Source organism: Schistocerca cancellata, chromosome 11, assembly GCF_023864275.1.
Source record: "Schistocerca cancellata isolate TAMUIC-IGC-003103 chromosome 11, iqSchCanc2.1, whole genome shotgun sequence".
Taxonomy (NCBI): Eukaryota; Metazoa; Arthropoda; class Insecta; order Orthoptera; family Acrididae; genus Schistocerca; species Schistocerca cancellata.
Window position 1 is genome coordinate 75,004,712 of NC_064636.1, and position 19,017 is coordinate 75,023,728.

At 46.1% G+C, this 19,017-nt stretch overlaps 1 protein-coding gene across 6 annotated transcripts in view; it reads right to left on the reverse strand.

Annotated features, from left to right (window-relative positions):
- LOC126108568 (histone acetyltransferase KAT2A) overlaps positions 1-19,017 on the reverse strand; it is a 432,376-nt gene that overhangs the window by 57,672 nt on the left and 355,687 nt on the right. For all 6 annotated transcript variants that reach the window (XM_049913857.1, XM_049913859.1, XM_049913855.1 and 3 more), the window contains one exon: positions 2,049-2,269. In XM_049913857.1, coding sequence (XP_049769814.1) covers positions 2,049-2,269 — 221 coding nt within the window. The remainder of the gene's footprint in view (positions 1-2,048; positions 2,270-19,017) is intronic.

The following is a 19,017-nucleotide window of genomic DNA, read 5'->3' on the forward strand; positions in this document are numbered from 1 at the left end:
TGGCACAACTTGACTAGAAGAAGGGATCGGTTGGTAGGACATGTTTTGAGGCATCAAGGGATCACAAATTTAGCATTGGAGGGCAGTGTGGAGGGTAAAAATCGTAGAGGGAGACCAAGAGATGAATACACTAAGCAGATTCAGAAGGATGTAGGTTGCAGTAGATACTGGGAGATGAAGAAGCTTGCACAGGATAGAGTAGAATGGAGAGCTGCATCAAACCAGTCTCAGGACTGAAGACCACAACAACAACAACTTAATTTATTTATCCCATATGCATTTCGCCTTATCTTGTTCTAAGGCATCATCAATGGAATGATTTGCTGATCTGCGTTTCCTCACATCTTGTCTGGAGGTTGCACTACCACTTGTATTACTGCCATATAATCACATCTTTGCGTTCTGGCCTTCTTCACACTGTTCACCACGTTTCTCATTCTTTTTTGTGGTGTACTATTGTTCTTTTGCCACTCGATACAACTATTTTGCTGGACACTGCTTTTCACAATGTAAATATTGCCAAAATAATCTGCATTATTTCCCCCATACAACAGCCAAGGACAGCCATGCATTAGCTCCAAACACAGCAGAAATATCACACGTGAACTGCATTCTCAGTCCATGGAAGACATTTGGTCCACCAATAAGCTGCTGCTTATTGAATTCCCCATCAAGGTCAATGTCTATTGCCTTCAAAGACTTGTACACAGGAACACTGTGCCGTCAACGATGACAAGACATTGCAGAGGTGCGTTCACTTGTGTTAACATACCTCTGCAATGCCTCTGCGACACGGTTACCATCGCTGTTGGCGGTGCAGTGTCCCCGTGTACATGTCTTTGAAGGCAATAGATACTGGCCTTGCTGGGCAATTCAATAAGCAGCAGTTTATTGGTGGTCGAAATGTCTTCCGTGGACTGAGAATGCAGTTCACGTGTGATGTTTCTGCTGCGTTTGGAGGCAGTAGATGGCTGACCTTGGCTGTTGTAAGGGGGAATCCTGCAGATTACGGTGGCCTTGAAGCTTTCCTTGATGCAAACATTTTGGCTTAGAAGACTTGGAGTATAGCTGAGAGTACAGGTCTACTAGTGAAGGTACTTTTACATCGTGAAGAGCGGTATCGGTGAAATAGTTATACCGAGTGACAAAAGAACAATAGTACACCACAAAAATGAATGAGAAACATGGTGAACAGTGTGAAGAAGGTCAGAACGCAAAACTGGCCTTATATGGCAGTAATAAAAGTGGTAGTGCGACCTCTAGACCAAATGAGAGGAAACGCAGTTCACCAAATCAAACCACTGATGATGCCTTAGAACAAGATAAGGTGAAACGTGTATGGGATAAATAAATTAAGTAGCAGCAGGAAAAGGCAGTTTTATTTACAAAACAAGTATTTATGCCTAGATATTTAATAGGTGTGATTTTGTTAAACTGAACACCACTATCCCACTAATACTGCATTCAAACATTACACCACTGGTCCCACTCATAAGTTCTTGCACCTTTAGAGCAAGCTGCCATTCATCACGCCACACGGGAAGTCTATCCGAGTCATCCTGTATCCTTCTACAGCCACTCCACAGCAACACTTCCCTGCACGCATCAATAGCAAACGGTCGGAGACTTCTGCTCACAATGTCCACCTCACTGTTTATGTATAAAAAGAACAAGAGTGGTCCTATCACACTTTCCTGGGTGCACTCCTCACGATGCCTTTGCCTCTGGCAAACACTCACCCTCCAGAATAACGTACTGGGTTCTTCAAACCACTCAGGTTTGTGAAAAGCTATACCACAAGCTCGGACCTCCGTTAACAGTCCGCAGCGGGGCACCGTGTCAAAAGCTTTCTGGAAATCTAGGCATACGGAATGTTTCTGTTGGCCTTAATCCCAACAGGATACCTATGCGCATTTGAGGTAAATAGTTAATATCATAGCAAATACCTCAAAACACTTTTCAGCACAAGCCGATCATCGACGATCAGACTGTGCAGCAGACACTGTGCAGCAATTTAATACTATGTTGCTACTTGTACCGATACTTACCAATCGCAAACTCGTCAGCAAAAGTGAGGAAGTGCAGGATTCCGAGGCCAGTGTGGTAGTCCTTGAGGTGGTTCATGAGGTGCGTGCCATAGCCCTTGACCTGCTCGTTGCTGGTGACGGCACAAAACACGATCTCCGTGAAGCCCTGTGCGGGGAACATGCGGAAGCAGATGCCGCCGATGGGCCGGTTGTCCTTGATCAGGGCCAGTGTCTTGTGCTTGCTGCAGAACAGAGCAGCTCGGTGTATGTTGCCAAACAACGTGTGATGTAATTGTTCCAATTGACCTTAAATTATATAATTATGAGGGTCAATTAAAAACTAATGCACCACATTTTTTTTAAAAAGCCATTAATATATGTAGACAAATGCCCTCGTTGGTGTTTCACATTTGATGTTTGTTCTCTGTACTGGTGAAGTTTCGAACCCTCCTGGCAGATGGCAGAGCCGCAGAACACCGCCAAAATGGCATCTACGTCATCTACATATGACTCGTGTTACATGCAGCATACTTCTCGTGTGTAGAAAAATAAATCACGGTGGACATCCATAAACGTGCAGTTGATAGGAGTACAGTTGGGCGGTAGGTAAAGAAAGTGATAGCCTCAGGAAATGCAGAAACAGAGCTCCACAATCAGCCATGCTGTCACAGCCACTGCTCCAGACATGCCGAATAGTACAGATGCCATTATTCGTGCCAAATGGTGCATCGAACTCGACAATTGGCTTTACAGTTGTCAGTCAGCATTGGAAGTGCATCAGGAACGACCAAGGCTCTCAGATAGTCAAAGAGGAGGAGCAGACCACAAGATCTGAAGAAAGGACATTTTGTTGTGGACTGACCCGACAGCCAATCCACTATGACTGGTAGCCGAAAGGCATGCGTTTAAGCTCACGCAGGCTGGCGTGAGGTCTGGAACAGTTATAGGAGTTGAATCTAATAAAAAAGGTACGTAGCTGGTAGAATACTTAACTTTAATCCACAATTGGTGAACATCTCTCTTGACGGTACATGCATCACAAGATAAATATCCAATGATAAAGGCGCCTTGCTAGGTTGTAGCAAATGACGTAGCTGAAGGCTATGCTAACTATCGTCTCGGCAAATGAGAGCGTAATTTGTCAGTTCCACCTCTAGCAAAGTCGGCTGTACAACTGGGGCGAGTGCTAGGACGTCTCTCTAGACCTGCCGTGTGGCGGCGTTCGGTCTGCAATCACTGACAGTGGCGACACGCGGGTCCGACGTATACTAGCGGACCGCGGCCGATTTAAAGGCTACCACCTAGCAAGTGTGGTGTCTGGCGGTGACACCACACATTTCATCTGAATTGTTGGAGTGTGTTGAGACCTTTCTGTCACAGATCGTGACAGGAGATGAAAGCTGGGTGTGCCACTTTGTGCCAGAAACAAAAAGGCAGTCTGTGGAGTGGCATCATCCTCATTCACCACCAAAGAAGAAATTCGAGACAACCCCGTCTGCTGGAAAAATCACGGTGACAGTGTTCTGGGACTGTGACGGCATCATTCACACGGATGTTTGCCGAGAGTGTCGACCGTCAATTACGAGGCATACGTGAAGACTTTGAATAAACTGAAGAACCATTTCTGACATGTTCGATTCGACAAGAATCGAGCAGAAATCTTGCTTTGACATGATAATGCACACCCACACACAAGTCTGAGAACCCGGGAACACACTGCCAAACTGGGTTGGACATCGTTGTCTCATCACCCTTAATCCAGACCTGACCACCCTCAGACTTCCATCTCTTTGGACCACTTAAAGATTCTCTACAGACAACACACTTTGAAGATGATGAGAAAGATAAGATAAGATAAGATACTTAATTGTCACATAACATGTTTTTATACAATCATTCGATTGAGAACATTGGTGACTCATCAGTCTTTAAGCTAAGTTGTTACAGTATTTTATATACTACAGGAAATATGTCATACATACATTGCTTATTATAATAAAAATACAACATTATATTTTAAATCTTTTCGTAACTCATCGAATCATTACTATAGCCTTCACACACCTATATGAAGTATGGATGTACTGAACGGGATACAAACCGCCATATAATTCTATATCAAACTCTTTGCCTTTACAAATGTCTGCTTGTGTCTGTGTATGTGTGGATGGATATGTGTGTGTGTGCGAGTGTATACCTGTCCTTTTTTTCCCCCTAAGGTAAGTCTTTCCGCTCCCGGGATTGGAATGACTCCTTACCCTCTCGCTTAAAACCCATATCCTTTTGTCTTTCCTTCTCCTTCCCTCTTTCCTGACGAGGCAACCGTTGGTTGCGAAAGCTAGAATTTTGTGTGTATGTTTGTGTTTGTTTGTGTGTCTATCGACCTGCCAGCGCTTTTGTTTAGTAAGTCTCATCGTCTTTCTTTTTAAATATATATATATATAAACATGAATATAAAGTGAATGTGTATACTTTGTGTCTATATGGCTTCGAAAGAATACCATTTGTACTTGCACCTTTACTCCCTATTCCTATTTATAACTTTTTCTACACTATAACATGCTTTTTATTCATTTAGAAATTCTTCTAGACTATAATAACATTTGCTTTTTAGGTATGTGCCAATGGTCTCCAATGTGGATTCACCAAATATTGACCTTATCTTATTTCTGATCTTCAGAGCCATGTAATATGGTGTATTTTCATATACTGTGAGTCGGTGACAAGGTAGCACGTATTTCAATTTATGTCTAGTTTCATAGGCATGTGTGAATGTATTTCCTTCAAACAGATGTGAGTTTTTCTGTTCAAAGAGAAGTATTTCATATATGAAGATGAGTCACTCATGCAGTGAAAATGTGGCTATGCCTATAGGATAAGAGCTTTTACTAGCAGGGAATACATGCTCTTTCACAACATTGGCATACAGACATAGAACCTGATGGAGACTGCGTAGGAAAATAGGACACGGACATGACATGTTGATGTATATTGTCACCAAATTCTGACTCTTAACGATATATAGGTTCTGAGAAAAAAATATATGGCATTACTTACTGAACGACCCTCGTATAGTTGTTACATTAAAAGGAGCAAAAGGTTATTTACAATTTGTAAAGAAACCATACTGAAGTCATACGAGCCAAAGGACACTAAAGGGAAGCAGTGGTTGGGAAGGGAGTGACGCAGGGTTGTAGCCTAAACCAGAAGTTATTCAATCTGTACATTGAGCAAGCAGTAAAGGAAACCGAGGAGATATTTGGAAAAAGTAGTAAAGTTCAGAGGCAAGAAATATATACTTTGAAGTTTGCTGATGACACGATAATTCTGTCAAAAATGACAACGAAGTTATAAGATTTGGGCAGCAGAATACATGACAGAATTTAACATCACACCAGCAATTGAGAGGAAAGCATTTGTGAAAAAGAGAAATCTGAATATAAATTTAAAAGTGTTTAGTCTTTTCGGAAGGTTTTTGTCTGGATTGTAGCCTTGTAGAGAAATTAAACCTGGGAAATAAACAGTTCTGGCAAAAGAGAATAGATGGGTAGATCGTATAACTCATTAGGAGATGTTGAACTGAGTTACAGAAAAATAAATTTATGGCACAAACTGACTAAAAGAATTGATTGGTCGGTAAGAAATATTTTGAGATGTCAAGGAATTGTCAATTTGGTATTGGAGGGAAGTATGGGAGAAAAATTATAGAGGGAGACCAAGACTTAAATACAGTAAGCAGTTTCAAAATGATGTAGATCGCAGAAGTTATTTGGAGATGAAGAGGCTTGCACATGATAGAGTAGCATGGAGAGTTGCAACACAGCAGCAGTGATCATAATATTACACTAGTCAACAAATTTAAACTGTTTTCAGCAACTAGTTTCTAAGTAGATAGATTTACTTGATTTTAAGGTACTAAATTCAGAGTGGAAACCAGTTTTTCTCTATGAGATCACATTCCTGAGGTACAAAATAATAATGAAAAAATTCAGTTTTATTTCCAGTATGTGGCAAATATTAAAAAAACCACAGTACGACACACATACCCCAAAACTTATTCAAAAACATTAAAGCCATCATAATATTAGTCAGAAAGTAACATATACCATCAATACAGTAATCACCATTACAAATGTTGATGTATTACACATTTTTACATCAATTTATTTGCAGAAATGGAATGAGGATGCTTTTCTTTTGTATGACGTCTCATCCATCTATCTAAATAAAAACAAATAGTAATTGCTAACAACTGAATGATTCTAGTATTAGTGATAGTGATATTTCATGGTAAGGATCTCTTGGTGGAACTGTTGGTGGTGGTGGTTGTTGGGATGTTTAAGGGGGACTAAACAGCGAAGGTCATCAGTCCCCCATTCCAAAATCAGGCGAGCCGAAAATCTACGGAGCAGGTAAAAACCAAAGGGGGAGGAGACGACCCCCCAGGCGCTAAAAGAACACAAATGGAGCAACAAACATTACAGACAAGAACAGGACAGAGGAACACCAGACAGAAAGAAGCAGAAGAAAGGAAGACGGCCGGAGACTGGTTGACTGACCACGAGAACAAAAAAAAAGGGAAAGAGCCAACCATCTCACGGCACACCAGAACAGCAACAGACACAAGGACACAAGGACAAAAGACACAGAAAAGGAAAGGTGCAGGACCTCCCTAAATCGAACCATAAAACGGACTACCACGGATAAAATTTAAAACGGCATCAGCCATGGAGGCATCGTCAGATAAAACCAAAGCCAAAGTGCCCGGGAGATTAAAAGATTGCCGGAGTGTGCGCAGTCGAGGACACTCCAGCAAAATGTGACCGACCGTCAGCCGGGACCCACACCGACACAAGGGGGGATCCTCCTGACGCAACAGATGGCCGTGCGTCAGGTATGTATGGCCGATGCACAGCCGACACAGGACTACCGAGTCCCTGCGAGAAGCCCGCAGGGAGGAACGCCACACATCGGTCGTCCCCTTGACAGCCCGCAGTTTATTCGGGGCTGTCATGCCACGCCACTCAGCAGCCCACATCCCAATCAGCTTACGGCGCAACACCATCTGCTGGTCGCGAGCCGTAAGGCCGACCTCCAAAGCCGGGGCGTCGATCGCCCCTTTGGCCAGCCTGTCTACACGTTCGTTCCCTGGGATGCCAACATGACCGGGCGTCCAAACCAGGACCACCGAACGACCAGAACGGGCAATGGCGGAAACAGTCTCCTGAATGGAGGACACCAGAGGAGAGGAGGGATAGCAGCGGTCAATGGCCTGAAGGCTGCTCAGGGAGTCACTGCAGATGACGACGGACCTACCTGAGCAGAAACGCATATGCTCAAGAGCGCGCAATATAGCCACCAGCTCTGCAGTAAATATACTGCAGCCAGCCGGCAAGGAGCGTTGCTCAACATGAGCAGCATGAGCAAAAGAGTAGGCAGTGCGACCATCAACCAGGGAACCATCAGTGTAGACAGTCTCACAGTCCGAAAATGAGGCGAGGAGAGCAAGAAAACGGCGACGGAGGGCCACAGGCGGAACCGAGTCCTTGGTTCCCTGTGCCAAGTCCAGACGGACGGACGGCCGGGACAAACACCAGGGAGGCGTAGGTGCACGGACCCGGAAGGGAGGCGGAAGAGGGAATGAACCCAATTCCGACAGCAGGGACTGAACGCGGACAGCGACGGAAAGCCCAGACCTAGGTCGCCGTTCGGGCAGATGGAGGACCATAGCAGGGAAAAGCAGGCGACGATTGGGATGATCTGGCGAGCAATGAACGTGGACAGCATAGTCGACGAGCAGACGATGGCGGCAAATCCGCAGCGGGGGAACCCCGGCCTCCACCAGTAGACTATCCACGGGGCTGGTGCGAAAAGCGCCAGTGGCAAGCCTAACCCCACAGTGGTGTATGGGGTCTAACAACTTCAACACTGAGGGGGACGCAGACCCATAGGCCAGGCTCCCATAATCAAGCCGGGACTGCACAAGGGCCCTGTACAACCGCAGCAGCGTGCAGCGATCTGCACCCCAAGATGTGTGGCTAAGGCAGCGGAGGGCGTTGAGGTGCCGCCAGCATTTTTGCTTCAGCTGAGTAACATGAGGAACCCATGTGAGCCGGGCATCAAACAAGAGTCCCAAGAAGCGGCAAGTGTCCACCACTTCAAGCAGGTGGCCGTCGAGGTAAAGTTCAGGATGAGGGTGGACCGTCCGACGCCTGCAGAAGTGCATAACTCGAGTCTTGGGTGCAGAGAACTGAAAACCGTGAGTCAGAGCCCATGATGCTGCCTTGCGAACGGCGACTTGCAGCCTGCGTTCGGCGACTCCCGTAGTCGTGGAGCTAAATGAGATGCAGAAGTCGTCGGCATACAAAGAAGGAGACACCGACGACCCCACTACTGCAGCCAGACCATTAATGGCCACTAAAAATAAGGAGACGCTCAACACCGAGCCCTGCGGGACCCCATTTTCCTGTATGTAAGAGGAACTAGAGGTGGCACCGACTTGCACCCGGAAAGAGCGGCGCAATAAAAAGCTTTGAATAAAAGCCGGGAGCCGACCACGAAGACCCCACTCATGCAATGTGGCGAGGATGTGATGCCTCCATGTGGTGTCATACACCTTCCGCAGATCGAAAAACACAGCAACGAGATGCTGACGTCGGGCAAAGGCCATACGGACAGCAGATTCCAGCCGCACCAAATTGTCCACTGCAGACCGGCCCCGACGGAAGCCACCCTGGGATGGAGCGAGGAGACCGCGCGACTCAAGGACCCAACACAAACGCCGCCCCACCATACGTTCGAGCAATTTGCACAAAACGTTGGTGAGGGTAATGGGACGATAGCTGTCCACCGCCAGTGGATCCGCACCGGGCTTCAAGATGGGGACAATAACACCCTCTCGCCATTGCGACGGGAACACGCCTTCACTCCAAATGCGATTAAATATCGCAAGAATGTGTCTCTGGCAGTCCCTGGAGAGATGCTTCAGCATCTGTGCGTGGATGCAGTCCGGTCCTGGTGCTGTATCAGGGCAATCGGCGAGGGCAGCGAGGAATTCCCTCTCGCTGAAAGGAGCATTGTAAGTTTCAGAACGACGCGTGTGGAACGATAACGGCGTCTGCTCGGCCCGCTCCTTGAAAGAGCGAAAGGCGGGGGGATAAGTTGCAGTCGCAGAGCTCGTAGCGAAGTGCGCAGCAAGGTGTTCAGCAATGGCGGCAGCGTCCGTGCACACAGCGCCGTCCAAAGAGATCCCAGGGACACCCGTAGGGGTCTGGTGTCCATAAATCCGCCGTATCCGGGACCACACGAGCGAGGGGGAAACACGGGAGCCCAAGGAGGAAACATACCGCTCCCAGCACTCCTGCTTACGCCGTGCAATAAGACGGCGGGCGAAGGCACGGAGCCTCTTAAAGGCGATGAGGGTCTCCAGAGACGGGTGCCGCCTATGACGCTGGAGAGCCCGCCTACGGTCGCGAATAGCCTCAGCAATCTCCGGCGACCACCAGGGGACAGCCTTCCTCCGAGGGAGGCCAGAAGAATGGGGGATGGAAGCCTCGGCCGCTGAAATGATGGACGTGGTTAAAACACGAACCACCTCGTCAATGTCACCCTGTGGGGGAGACTCAATGGTTGCAGCGGAAGTAAAAGCTGGCCAGTCAGCCCTGTGGAGAGCCCAGCGGGGCAAGCGCCCAGAAGAATGACACTGGGGCAGTGACAAATAGATGGGAAAATGGTCACTACCACACAGGTCAGGGTGCACTCTCCAGTGGAGGGATGGGAGAAGGCCAGGGCTGCAAATAGAGAGATCGATGGCCGAGAACGAGCCATGGGCCACACTGAAATGCGTGGGAGCACCGGTGTTCAAGAGGCTAAGGTCGAGCTGAGCCAACACATGCTCCACGGCCCGACCGCGAACATCGGAGACAGTCCCACCCCATAGAGGGTTGTGGGCATTGAAATCACCCAGCAGCAAAAAAGGTGGCGGCAGTTCGGCTATCAGAGCAGCCAGGACATGCTGTGCGACAACACCATCAGGTGGAAGGTAAATACTGCAGACGGTGATAGCCTGTGGCGTCCACACCCGAACAGCGACAGCCTCTAAAGCTGTTTGTAGAGGTACAAACTCGCTGTGAAGAGAGTTAAGGACATAGATGCAGACGCCACCAGACACCCTTTCATAAGCTGCTCGGTTCTTAAAATAACCCCGATACCCACGGAGGGCGGGGGTTCGCAGTGCTGGAAACCAAGTTTCCTGCAGAGCAATGCAAAGGAAAGGATGACGGCTGAGAAGTTGGCGGAGCTCAGCTAGATGGTGGAAAAAACCGCTGCAGTTCCACTGGAGGATGGTATTAGCCATGGATGGGAAAGGCGTGAAGGGACTGGGGAGGCAGATTACGCCTCCGGGGCCCCTGCTGCTACTGAGTCACCACCTGGACAACAGCTATCTATTGCATCCGAGGGACTGGCGAGATCCATGTCCTCAGCGGACGCCAGGATCTCCACCTCATCTTCGGACGCAGAGGGAGAAGGTTGCGGTGGGACAGGTGCCACCGCAATTTCAGGATGCTTGGGAGCCTTTTTCTTCGACTGCTTTGCGCGCTGAGCCTTAGGTGGTTCTGGCTGGGAGGGCCTCACTGGGTCAGTCTCTGGGACTGAAGACGACCGTGACGCCCTACGACCAGCGACCGGTGGTTGTTTGACAACCTTGCGGGTGTCCGCTTTGGCACTGGGCAAAGCCTGGGATGGGAGGGCCCCAAGGGACCCCTTCCGAGCGAGAGGAGCCGAAGAAGGCTCACGCTTCTCCGGCTGTGAAGGGGGAACAGATGTCCCCGGTGGTTGGGGTGGTGTTGCTCCTGAAGTAGATGGAGCAGGAGCAACAGGGAGTGAAGTGCCCCCCACAACCAAGGGGGCCGGTGAATGCTGACCGAGCTGAGATCGAACTGGTGTTGCAGCAGCGGCATAACTAGTTGGCATTGGCACAGGATGTAGCCGCTCAAATTTCCGCCTTGCCTCGGTGTAGGACAGGCGGTCCAGGGTCTTATATTCCATTATCTTCCTTTCTTTCTGGAAGATCCTACAGTCCGGCGAGCAGGGGGAATGGTGTTCTCCGCAGTTAACACAGATAGGAGGCGGGGCACATGGAGTATCAGGATGCGAAGGACGTCCACAATCCCGACACGTGATGCTGGAAGTACAGCGAGATGACATGTGCCCGAACTTCCAGCATTTAAAACACCGCATCGGAGGAGGGATATATGGCTTCACATCACAACGGTAAACCATCACCTTAACCTTTTCGGGTAAGACATCACCCTCAAAGGCCAAGATGAAGGCACCGGTGGCTACCTGATTATCCCTCGGACCCCGATGGACGCGCCGGACGAAGTGAACACCTCGTCGTTCGAGGTTGGCGCGTAATTCATCGTCGGACTGCAGAAGAAGATCCCTGTGGAATATAATACCCTGGACCATGTTGAGACTCTAATGCGGCGTGATGTTAACTGAAACATCCCCCAACTTGTCACAATTGAGCAACCTCCGTGACTGGGCAGAGGATGCCGTTTTGATGAGCACAGAACCAGAGCGCATCTTGGACAAGCCCTCCACCTCCCCGAACTTGTCCTCTAAATGCTCCACAAAAAACTGGGGCTTGGTTGACAGAAACGATTCCCCATCAACTCGCGTACACACAAGGAACCGGGGTGAATAGTCTCCACTGCCTTCTTTTGCCATACGTTCCTCCCATGGAGTGGCCAGGGAGGGAAATGATCGTGGATCGTATTTCCTGCCGTTGAGGTTAGACCTCGATCGCTTAGAGACTGCTGATGGTGGCCCACCAGCGAGAGATGATGTACCACGCTTCATTGCGGGTCATCCGCCCTGATGCCACCTACTCCGACCAAGGGCCCTCCCCACGGGCGCCACCCAGCCGCAGCAATAGCCACCTGGCAGGATGGCCATTGCCGGGAGTCCTGATGCCCCAGGGAGATGGGCATCTACTCCTTGGCATACGTGGGGAGTGAACGGCGCAGGCATCAGTAGAGCGATCCCTGTGTTGTCAGGGGGCTACAACCAAGAGGGTACATGGCGGTCCCACCACAACGGGCTGGCTACCGTGCTGGATCTTAGGTGCAAAAATGGCCAAGGTCGTCGTCGCAGTTAAAAGAAACACTGCAGAGTGCAGTGTGGTAATCGCCCAAGAGATCGAAAACGAGCGGGACACCATTGCAACGACGAGAAAGACGGCTAAAGGTCTAATTGCACGACGGATACAGTGCACCATGTAAGGCGCCCTTCCCCAATTGGCTCGCTCTTCGGAATAATTTAGAAAGATGGAGGTCAAACCCGAGAGGGGACCATCACATAAGGCCGAAACATGTGAGACTCCTTTTAGTCGCCTCTTACGACAGGCAGGAATACCGCGGGCCTATTCTAACCCCCGAACCCGCAGGGGGGTGGAACTGTTCACCCAGCTCATTGCTAATTGTGCCCAAGATATGATGGGGAAAATGAAGGTGCGTATGCAAAAATTGTATTTTTAGTCACATTCTACACACACTTTTTGTTGTTGTATAACACAATTTTGCAGAAATCTCGAACAGTTTCTGATAAAGGTACATATATTATTTTTTGAAAATAAAATTTTTAAGTTCCTTAAAAGAAAAGTAGAATATATATAATCCAAGGAACTTAAAAGTAAATGTGTTAATTTCAAGTAAGGCATGGTACTAAATGTCATTGCCATATTTTCAAAATTGTGGATTTGATCCATCTTTTAAATAGTCTGTGTTTTTCATGAATGCCCCCTCTTAATGCATATCTTCACAGATTCCACATCCCTGTAGTTTTCCCTCCTTGATGGGATCTATGAAACATGATGAATGATTATCTTTGCTTGGCAACATTTTTGCTTTATTTGGTGATCTTTTATCTTTGTAAGATGATCTCTCTCAGTTTGGCAATTATTTTTACTCATTTTTCGTATTTGACTCCTAATTTTCTCTATTTGACAATCTCCCAATTCCTTGACATTTTATTTGGTTTTTAGCAGTCTTTACGGTATATTCACTTACCATCTTTTGCCTTTTATTTTCGGCACTGAGGTGTAACATGCAATACAATTTACATCTCCTTTAGCTTAGCACTTGATCATGGTTCCTTTGCAGGTTAATCAGACTTCTCTACCTAATCTTGCATGTAATCAAGAAATATACACCATATTCTAAACTTCAACCAAATAATTTGTGATGTCCAAGTAGAATGAGCAACTAACTTATTGTCTTCTTAAAGTTTACGTCGATCAGACTCCATCAGGATATCTCATCAGTATTCATTATCAACCCTAGAATGAGCTGTATTTCCTCGTGTGTGTGTGTGTGTGTGTGTGTGTGTGTGTGTGTGTGTGGCGGATTTGTCAGTGTGATGTTTTCTAAGTTACCTTGGATTGTTCTTCTTCCAATATGGTCACTTTTTACTTTTGTTCTCATGGTCCAGCTACTCCATACCACAGCCAAGTTAAAAAATGTTCAAATGTGTGTGAAATCTTATGGGACTTAACCGCTAAGGTCATCAGTCCCTAAGCTTACACTCTACTCAGCCTAAATTATCCTAAGGACAAACACACACACCCATGTCCAAGGGAGGACTCGAACCTCCACCGGGACCAGCCGCATCGTCCATAACTGCAGCGCCTCAGACCGCACGGCTAATCCCGTGCGCACAGCCAAGTGCAAACTTATTCCTCTTTACATTGTATCCAGGCAGGGTGATGCTGAAAGAGACTGTCTCACTACTTTCAACTACCAAATGACGAACACAGCATGAATGATAATCGTCCATATTGTTCCAACTACACTGACAGGAAAAAAAAAAAAAAAAAAAAAATTGCACTACCATGAAGGAGTTGTTTAGCAAACAAAAGCTGGCAGGTGTGTTTCTACATCTGAAAGATGATATACGAGGGTCGTTCATTCAATAATTAAAGAAACAAATTGGTCTGGGGAATAAACTATTAGTAGGGCAAATTTTGTTACTTTTATGGCTTGAAGTTGGCATCACTGGTATGAGCCCTGATCAGCTGATGTATTAACATTGTTTTGTTTATAACCTCAAAAGTACATTTAAAGATGGCAAGTCCGATATTGAAATGTCCACATTAGTTGAACAATGTTCTGCTATTTGTTTTTTACTTGTTGAAGGTGAGAAACCAGGGAATATCTACTGAAGAATGTCTAAAGTTTATGGTGAAGGTTGTATGAATCAAGAAAATTTTTACAAGTGGGTGGAGCAATTCAGAAACGGATGCAACTCAGTTTCTGACGAACACTGTTCTGGCTGCCCAGTTGCAGTTTCAACTCCCTCACTTGAAAATTGAACTGATGACATTATTCGTGCCAACTGTCATGTGACTGTGGAAATGATAGTTGATAAGGTTCAAGTTAGTACTGGTACAGTTCATAACATTATCTGTAACAAGCCGAAGTACTGCAAAACATGTTCAAGATGGGTCCCAAAGGACTTGACGCAGCTACACAAGGAAACAAGGGTGCGAGTGTGCACAGAGCTAAAAATCGTTATGAAAGAGAAGGTGAGCACTTCCTCAACAAAATTTTAACTAGTGATGAAACTTGGGTTCACTGTTATGAGCCAGAATCAAAAAGACAAAGCATGGAGTGGAAGCACACCATCACATCTGTCCATAAAAAATTCAAAACCCCAATTATCAGCAGGAAAAGTCATGTTGTCGGTGTTTTGCGATGCTGAAGGTACAATTTCTTGTGATTATCTTGAAGAGCAGTGTACAATGAATAGCCAATACTACTTGGATTTGCTATTAGACAAGGTGAAGCCAGCCATGAGAGACAGACATTGTGGATCTCAGAGGAGAGATGTGATTCTCCAGCAAGACAATGCACATCCTCATATCGCTCAACGAACCTCTAAAACCATCAACAAAATGGGCTGGGAAGTACTGCCTCATCCCCCTTACAGCCCTGATTTAGCACCTAGTGATTTCCAACTGTCTGGTACACTGAAGGAGGCATTATGTGGGAAGAGGTACCAGGACAGCGACTATGTGAAAAAGTTTGTGGGAAATTGGTTCAAACATCAAGATAAAAGGTACTTTGCAGTCAGAATAAAAAAGTTTATATCCCACTGGAACAAGTGCATGAATGTGCAAGGGAGCATGCTGAAAAGTAGAAAAAGTGTTGTTTTGTGAAAATAAACGCTTTTTTCTCCAGACCGATTTGTCTCTTTAATTACTGAATGACCGTCATATACTGCAGTTTCATGCCAGTTGCATAAAAATGCTGCTAGCAGCTCCATTATGAAGATGAAAATCAGGTTTGCTTTAATGGTAAGAATAATGAAATGTAAAAAAAGAACTGAACACTGTATACCACTGTTTCAACAGTTAAAAATCCTGTCACTGCCACGCCTCTATATATTGGAACTAGCTCGTTTTGTACAGAAACCAGACAGCAGTTATAAGAGTCGAGGGGCATGAAAGGGAAGCAGTGGTTGGGCAGGGAGTGAGACAGGGTTGTAGCCTCTCCCCGATGTTATTCAACCTGTATATTGAGCAAGCAGTAAAGGAAACAAAAGAAAAATTCGGAGTAGGAATTAAAATCCATGGAGCAGAAATAAAAACTTTGATCTTCGCCGATGACATTGTAATTCTGTCAGAGACAGCAAAGGACCTGGAAGAGCAGCTGAATGGAATGGACAGTGTCTTGAGAGGGGGATGTAAGATGAACATCAACAAAAGCAAAACGAGGATAATGGAATGTAATCGAATTAAATCGGGTGATATGGAGGGAATTAGATTAGGAAATGAGACACTGAAAGTAGTAAAGGAGTTTTGCTATTTGGGGAGCAAAATAACTGAAGATGGTCGAAGTAGAGAGGATATAAAATGTAGACTGGCAATGGCAAGGAAAGCGTTTCTGAAGAAGAGAAATTTGTTAACATCGAGTATAGATTTAAGTGTCAGGAAGTCGTTTCAGAAAGTATTTGTATGGAGTGTAGCCATGTATGGAAGTGAAACGTGGACAATAAATGGTTTAGACAAGAAGAGAATAGAAGCTTTCGAAATATTGTGCTACAGAATAATGCTGAAGATTAGATGGGTAGATCACATAACTAATGAGGAGGTATTAAATAGAATTGGGGAGAAGAGAAATTTGTGGCACAACTTGACTAGAAGGGATCGCTTGGTAGAACATATTCTGAGACATCAAGGGATCAACAATTTAGTGTTGGAGGGCAGCGTGGAGGGTAAAAAACGTAGAGGGAGACCAAGAGATGAATACACTAAGCAGATTCAGAAGGATGTAGGTTTCAGTAGGTACTGGGAGATGAAGAAGCTTGCACAGGATAGAGTAGCATGGAGAGCTGCATCAAACCAGTCTCAGGATTGAAGACCACGACAACAACACAACACCTTTGGGATTGGATGTGGTGTTTGATGTTAGCCAAGGATACCTTTAAGGTGACAAAGACACTTTTATCAACGTCTCACTGAGTTTGAACAAGGTCATGTAGTAGGGCTATGGGAAACCGGACATTCCTTCTGCAATGCTGGAGAAAGCCTCGGCAGCAATGTAGCCGCTGTACATCATTACTGGTAGTGGTTGTGACGAGAGTGTACAGTTGCAGAAAGACCGGTCACTGGACGGCCACATGACACTAATGAGAGGGACAATCACTGTTTTCGGCGTGGGGCTCCGGTGCATTGTACTGCATCTGTAGCAGCATTTTGAGCAGCAACTGGTGATACAGTGAACTGTTGCAAATCGGTTACTTCAAGGACAGCTCTGAGACAGACGCACTGTAATGTACATTCCACTGACCCCAAACCACCATCGTTTGGGACTTCGGTGGTGTCAAGTGAGAGTTCACTGGAGGGCAGGGTGGAGGTCTGCTGTATTTTCTGACGAAAGTCGGGTCTGCCTCGGTGCCAGTGATGGTCGTGTGCTGCGTAGGAGCAGGCCAGTTTAGGGCCTGCAGCCAACCTGTCTGCATGCTAGAAAGACTAGACCTACACCTGGAGTTATGGTCTGGAGTGCTATTTTGTATGACAACAGGAGCACTCTCGTAGCCTACCCACACGACCTGACTGCAAATTTGTACATCAATATGGTGATTCAACCTATTGTGCTGCCTTTCGTTTTTTTTTTTTTTTTTTTTTTTTTGTGGTGCACAACTTCAATGGTCATTAGCGCCCTGACTACTCTAAGAATGCACCGCGAGGCACAAGTTGACAACAACAACTAAAAGGGAAAACACGATAAAAGACAGACTGACAGGCATAGGATTAAAAAACAGCATCATCAAATGTCCTTAGAGAGGTTTGTCAAATGGATAAAACGAAGAACACGAGCTGCTGCTCGTGGGTCATCCGCTAAAATGGCATCGAAAGTACTTGGCAGGTTAAGATCTAGACGCAGTGTGCTAAAATCTGGACAGGACATTAAAATGTGTCGAACCGTCAGTAAGTGCCCACATGGGCAGAACGGCGCCGGCGCAGCCGTCAGCAGATGGCGATGGCTGAACCGGCAGTGTCCAATTCTTAACCGGGCCAACACTACCTCCTCCCGCCGAGAAGGGCGTGAGGAGGACGTCCAAGCCACGGGAAGAGGTTTTAAGGCCCGAAGCTTGTTGTCTGTAAGTGCAGCCCAATCGGCATGCCACAGCGATAAAATGCGCTGACAAATGACCCTGCTAAAATCGGACGAAGGGACACAACAAGAAGCTGTCCGAGGCTGGAGGACCGCAGCCTTGGCCGCGGCATCTGCAGCTTCGTTCCCAGGGATACCGACATGGCCAGGAACCCACATAAAGCTAACCGGAGAACCGACGTCCACCAGCTGCTGAAGAGAGCGTTGGATCCGGTGTACAAAAGGGTGAACCGGGTACGGATCACTGAGGCTCTGGATGGCGCTCAGGGAGTCGGAGCAGATGACATAAGCATAATGTCGGTGGCGGCAGATGTAAAGAACAGCCTGGTAGAGGGCAAAGAGCTCAGCTGTGAAGACCGAACAATGGCCATGGAGCCGGTATTTGAAACTTTGTGCCCCGACAATTAGGAACACCCGACCCCGTGCTGCCTTTCATGAACACTATTCCAGGGTGTATTTTCCTACAGATAACACTGGCCCACATACTGCTGTTTAGATTAGATTAGATTAGATTAGATTTACTTTCATTCCAATTGATCCGTAGTGAGGAGGTCCTCCAGGATGTGGAACATGTCAGAAAAACAACAATACATAACAAATATTTACAACTAAAACAAGTAAGTTAATGTACCATTCCACAGGTCCCAAGTGGAATGATCGTCATTTTTTAATGAACACTAAGAGTCATTTTACAAATACTAATGCACTGAATTTAAAATAAAAAGGTTTTTTTATTTATTTATAAGGTAATAAACATGTAATACAACTACTGTAATACTTATTTACAATGAACACATTACTGCACTGAAATGGTGCAGAAGTTAGATTATACACACACACAGACACACACACACAGACACACAAATTTTCAGTGAACATATTACTGCACTGAAATTGTGCAGAAGTTATGTTGTACTTATATACAAATCAGTTGGTTTTACTAAGAAATTCATCAATGGAGTAGGAGGAGTTGGCCACCAATAAATCCTTTAGGCTTCTCTTAAACTTAATTTCATTGGTTGTTAAGCTATTTATGGCTGCTGGCAAGTTATTGAAAATGTGTGTTCCTGAATAATGCACACCTTTTTGTACAAGACTAAGTGACTTTAAATCCTTGTGAAGATTATTCTTATTTCTAGTATTGATTCCATGAATTGAGCTGTTGGTTTGAAAAAGTGATATATTTTTAATGACAAATTTCATTAAGGAATAAATATGTTGGGAAGCAGTAGTTAGTATCCCTAGTTCCCTAAACAGGCTTTTGCAGGATGTTCTTGAGTTCACACCACATATAACTCTTACTGCACGTT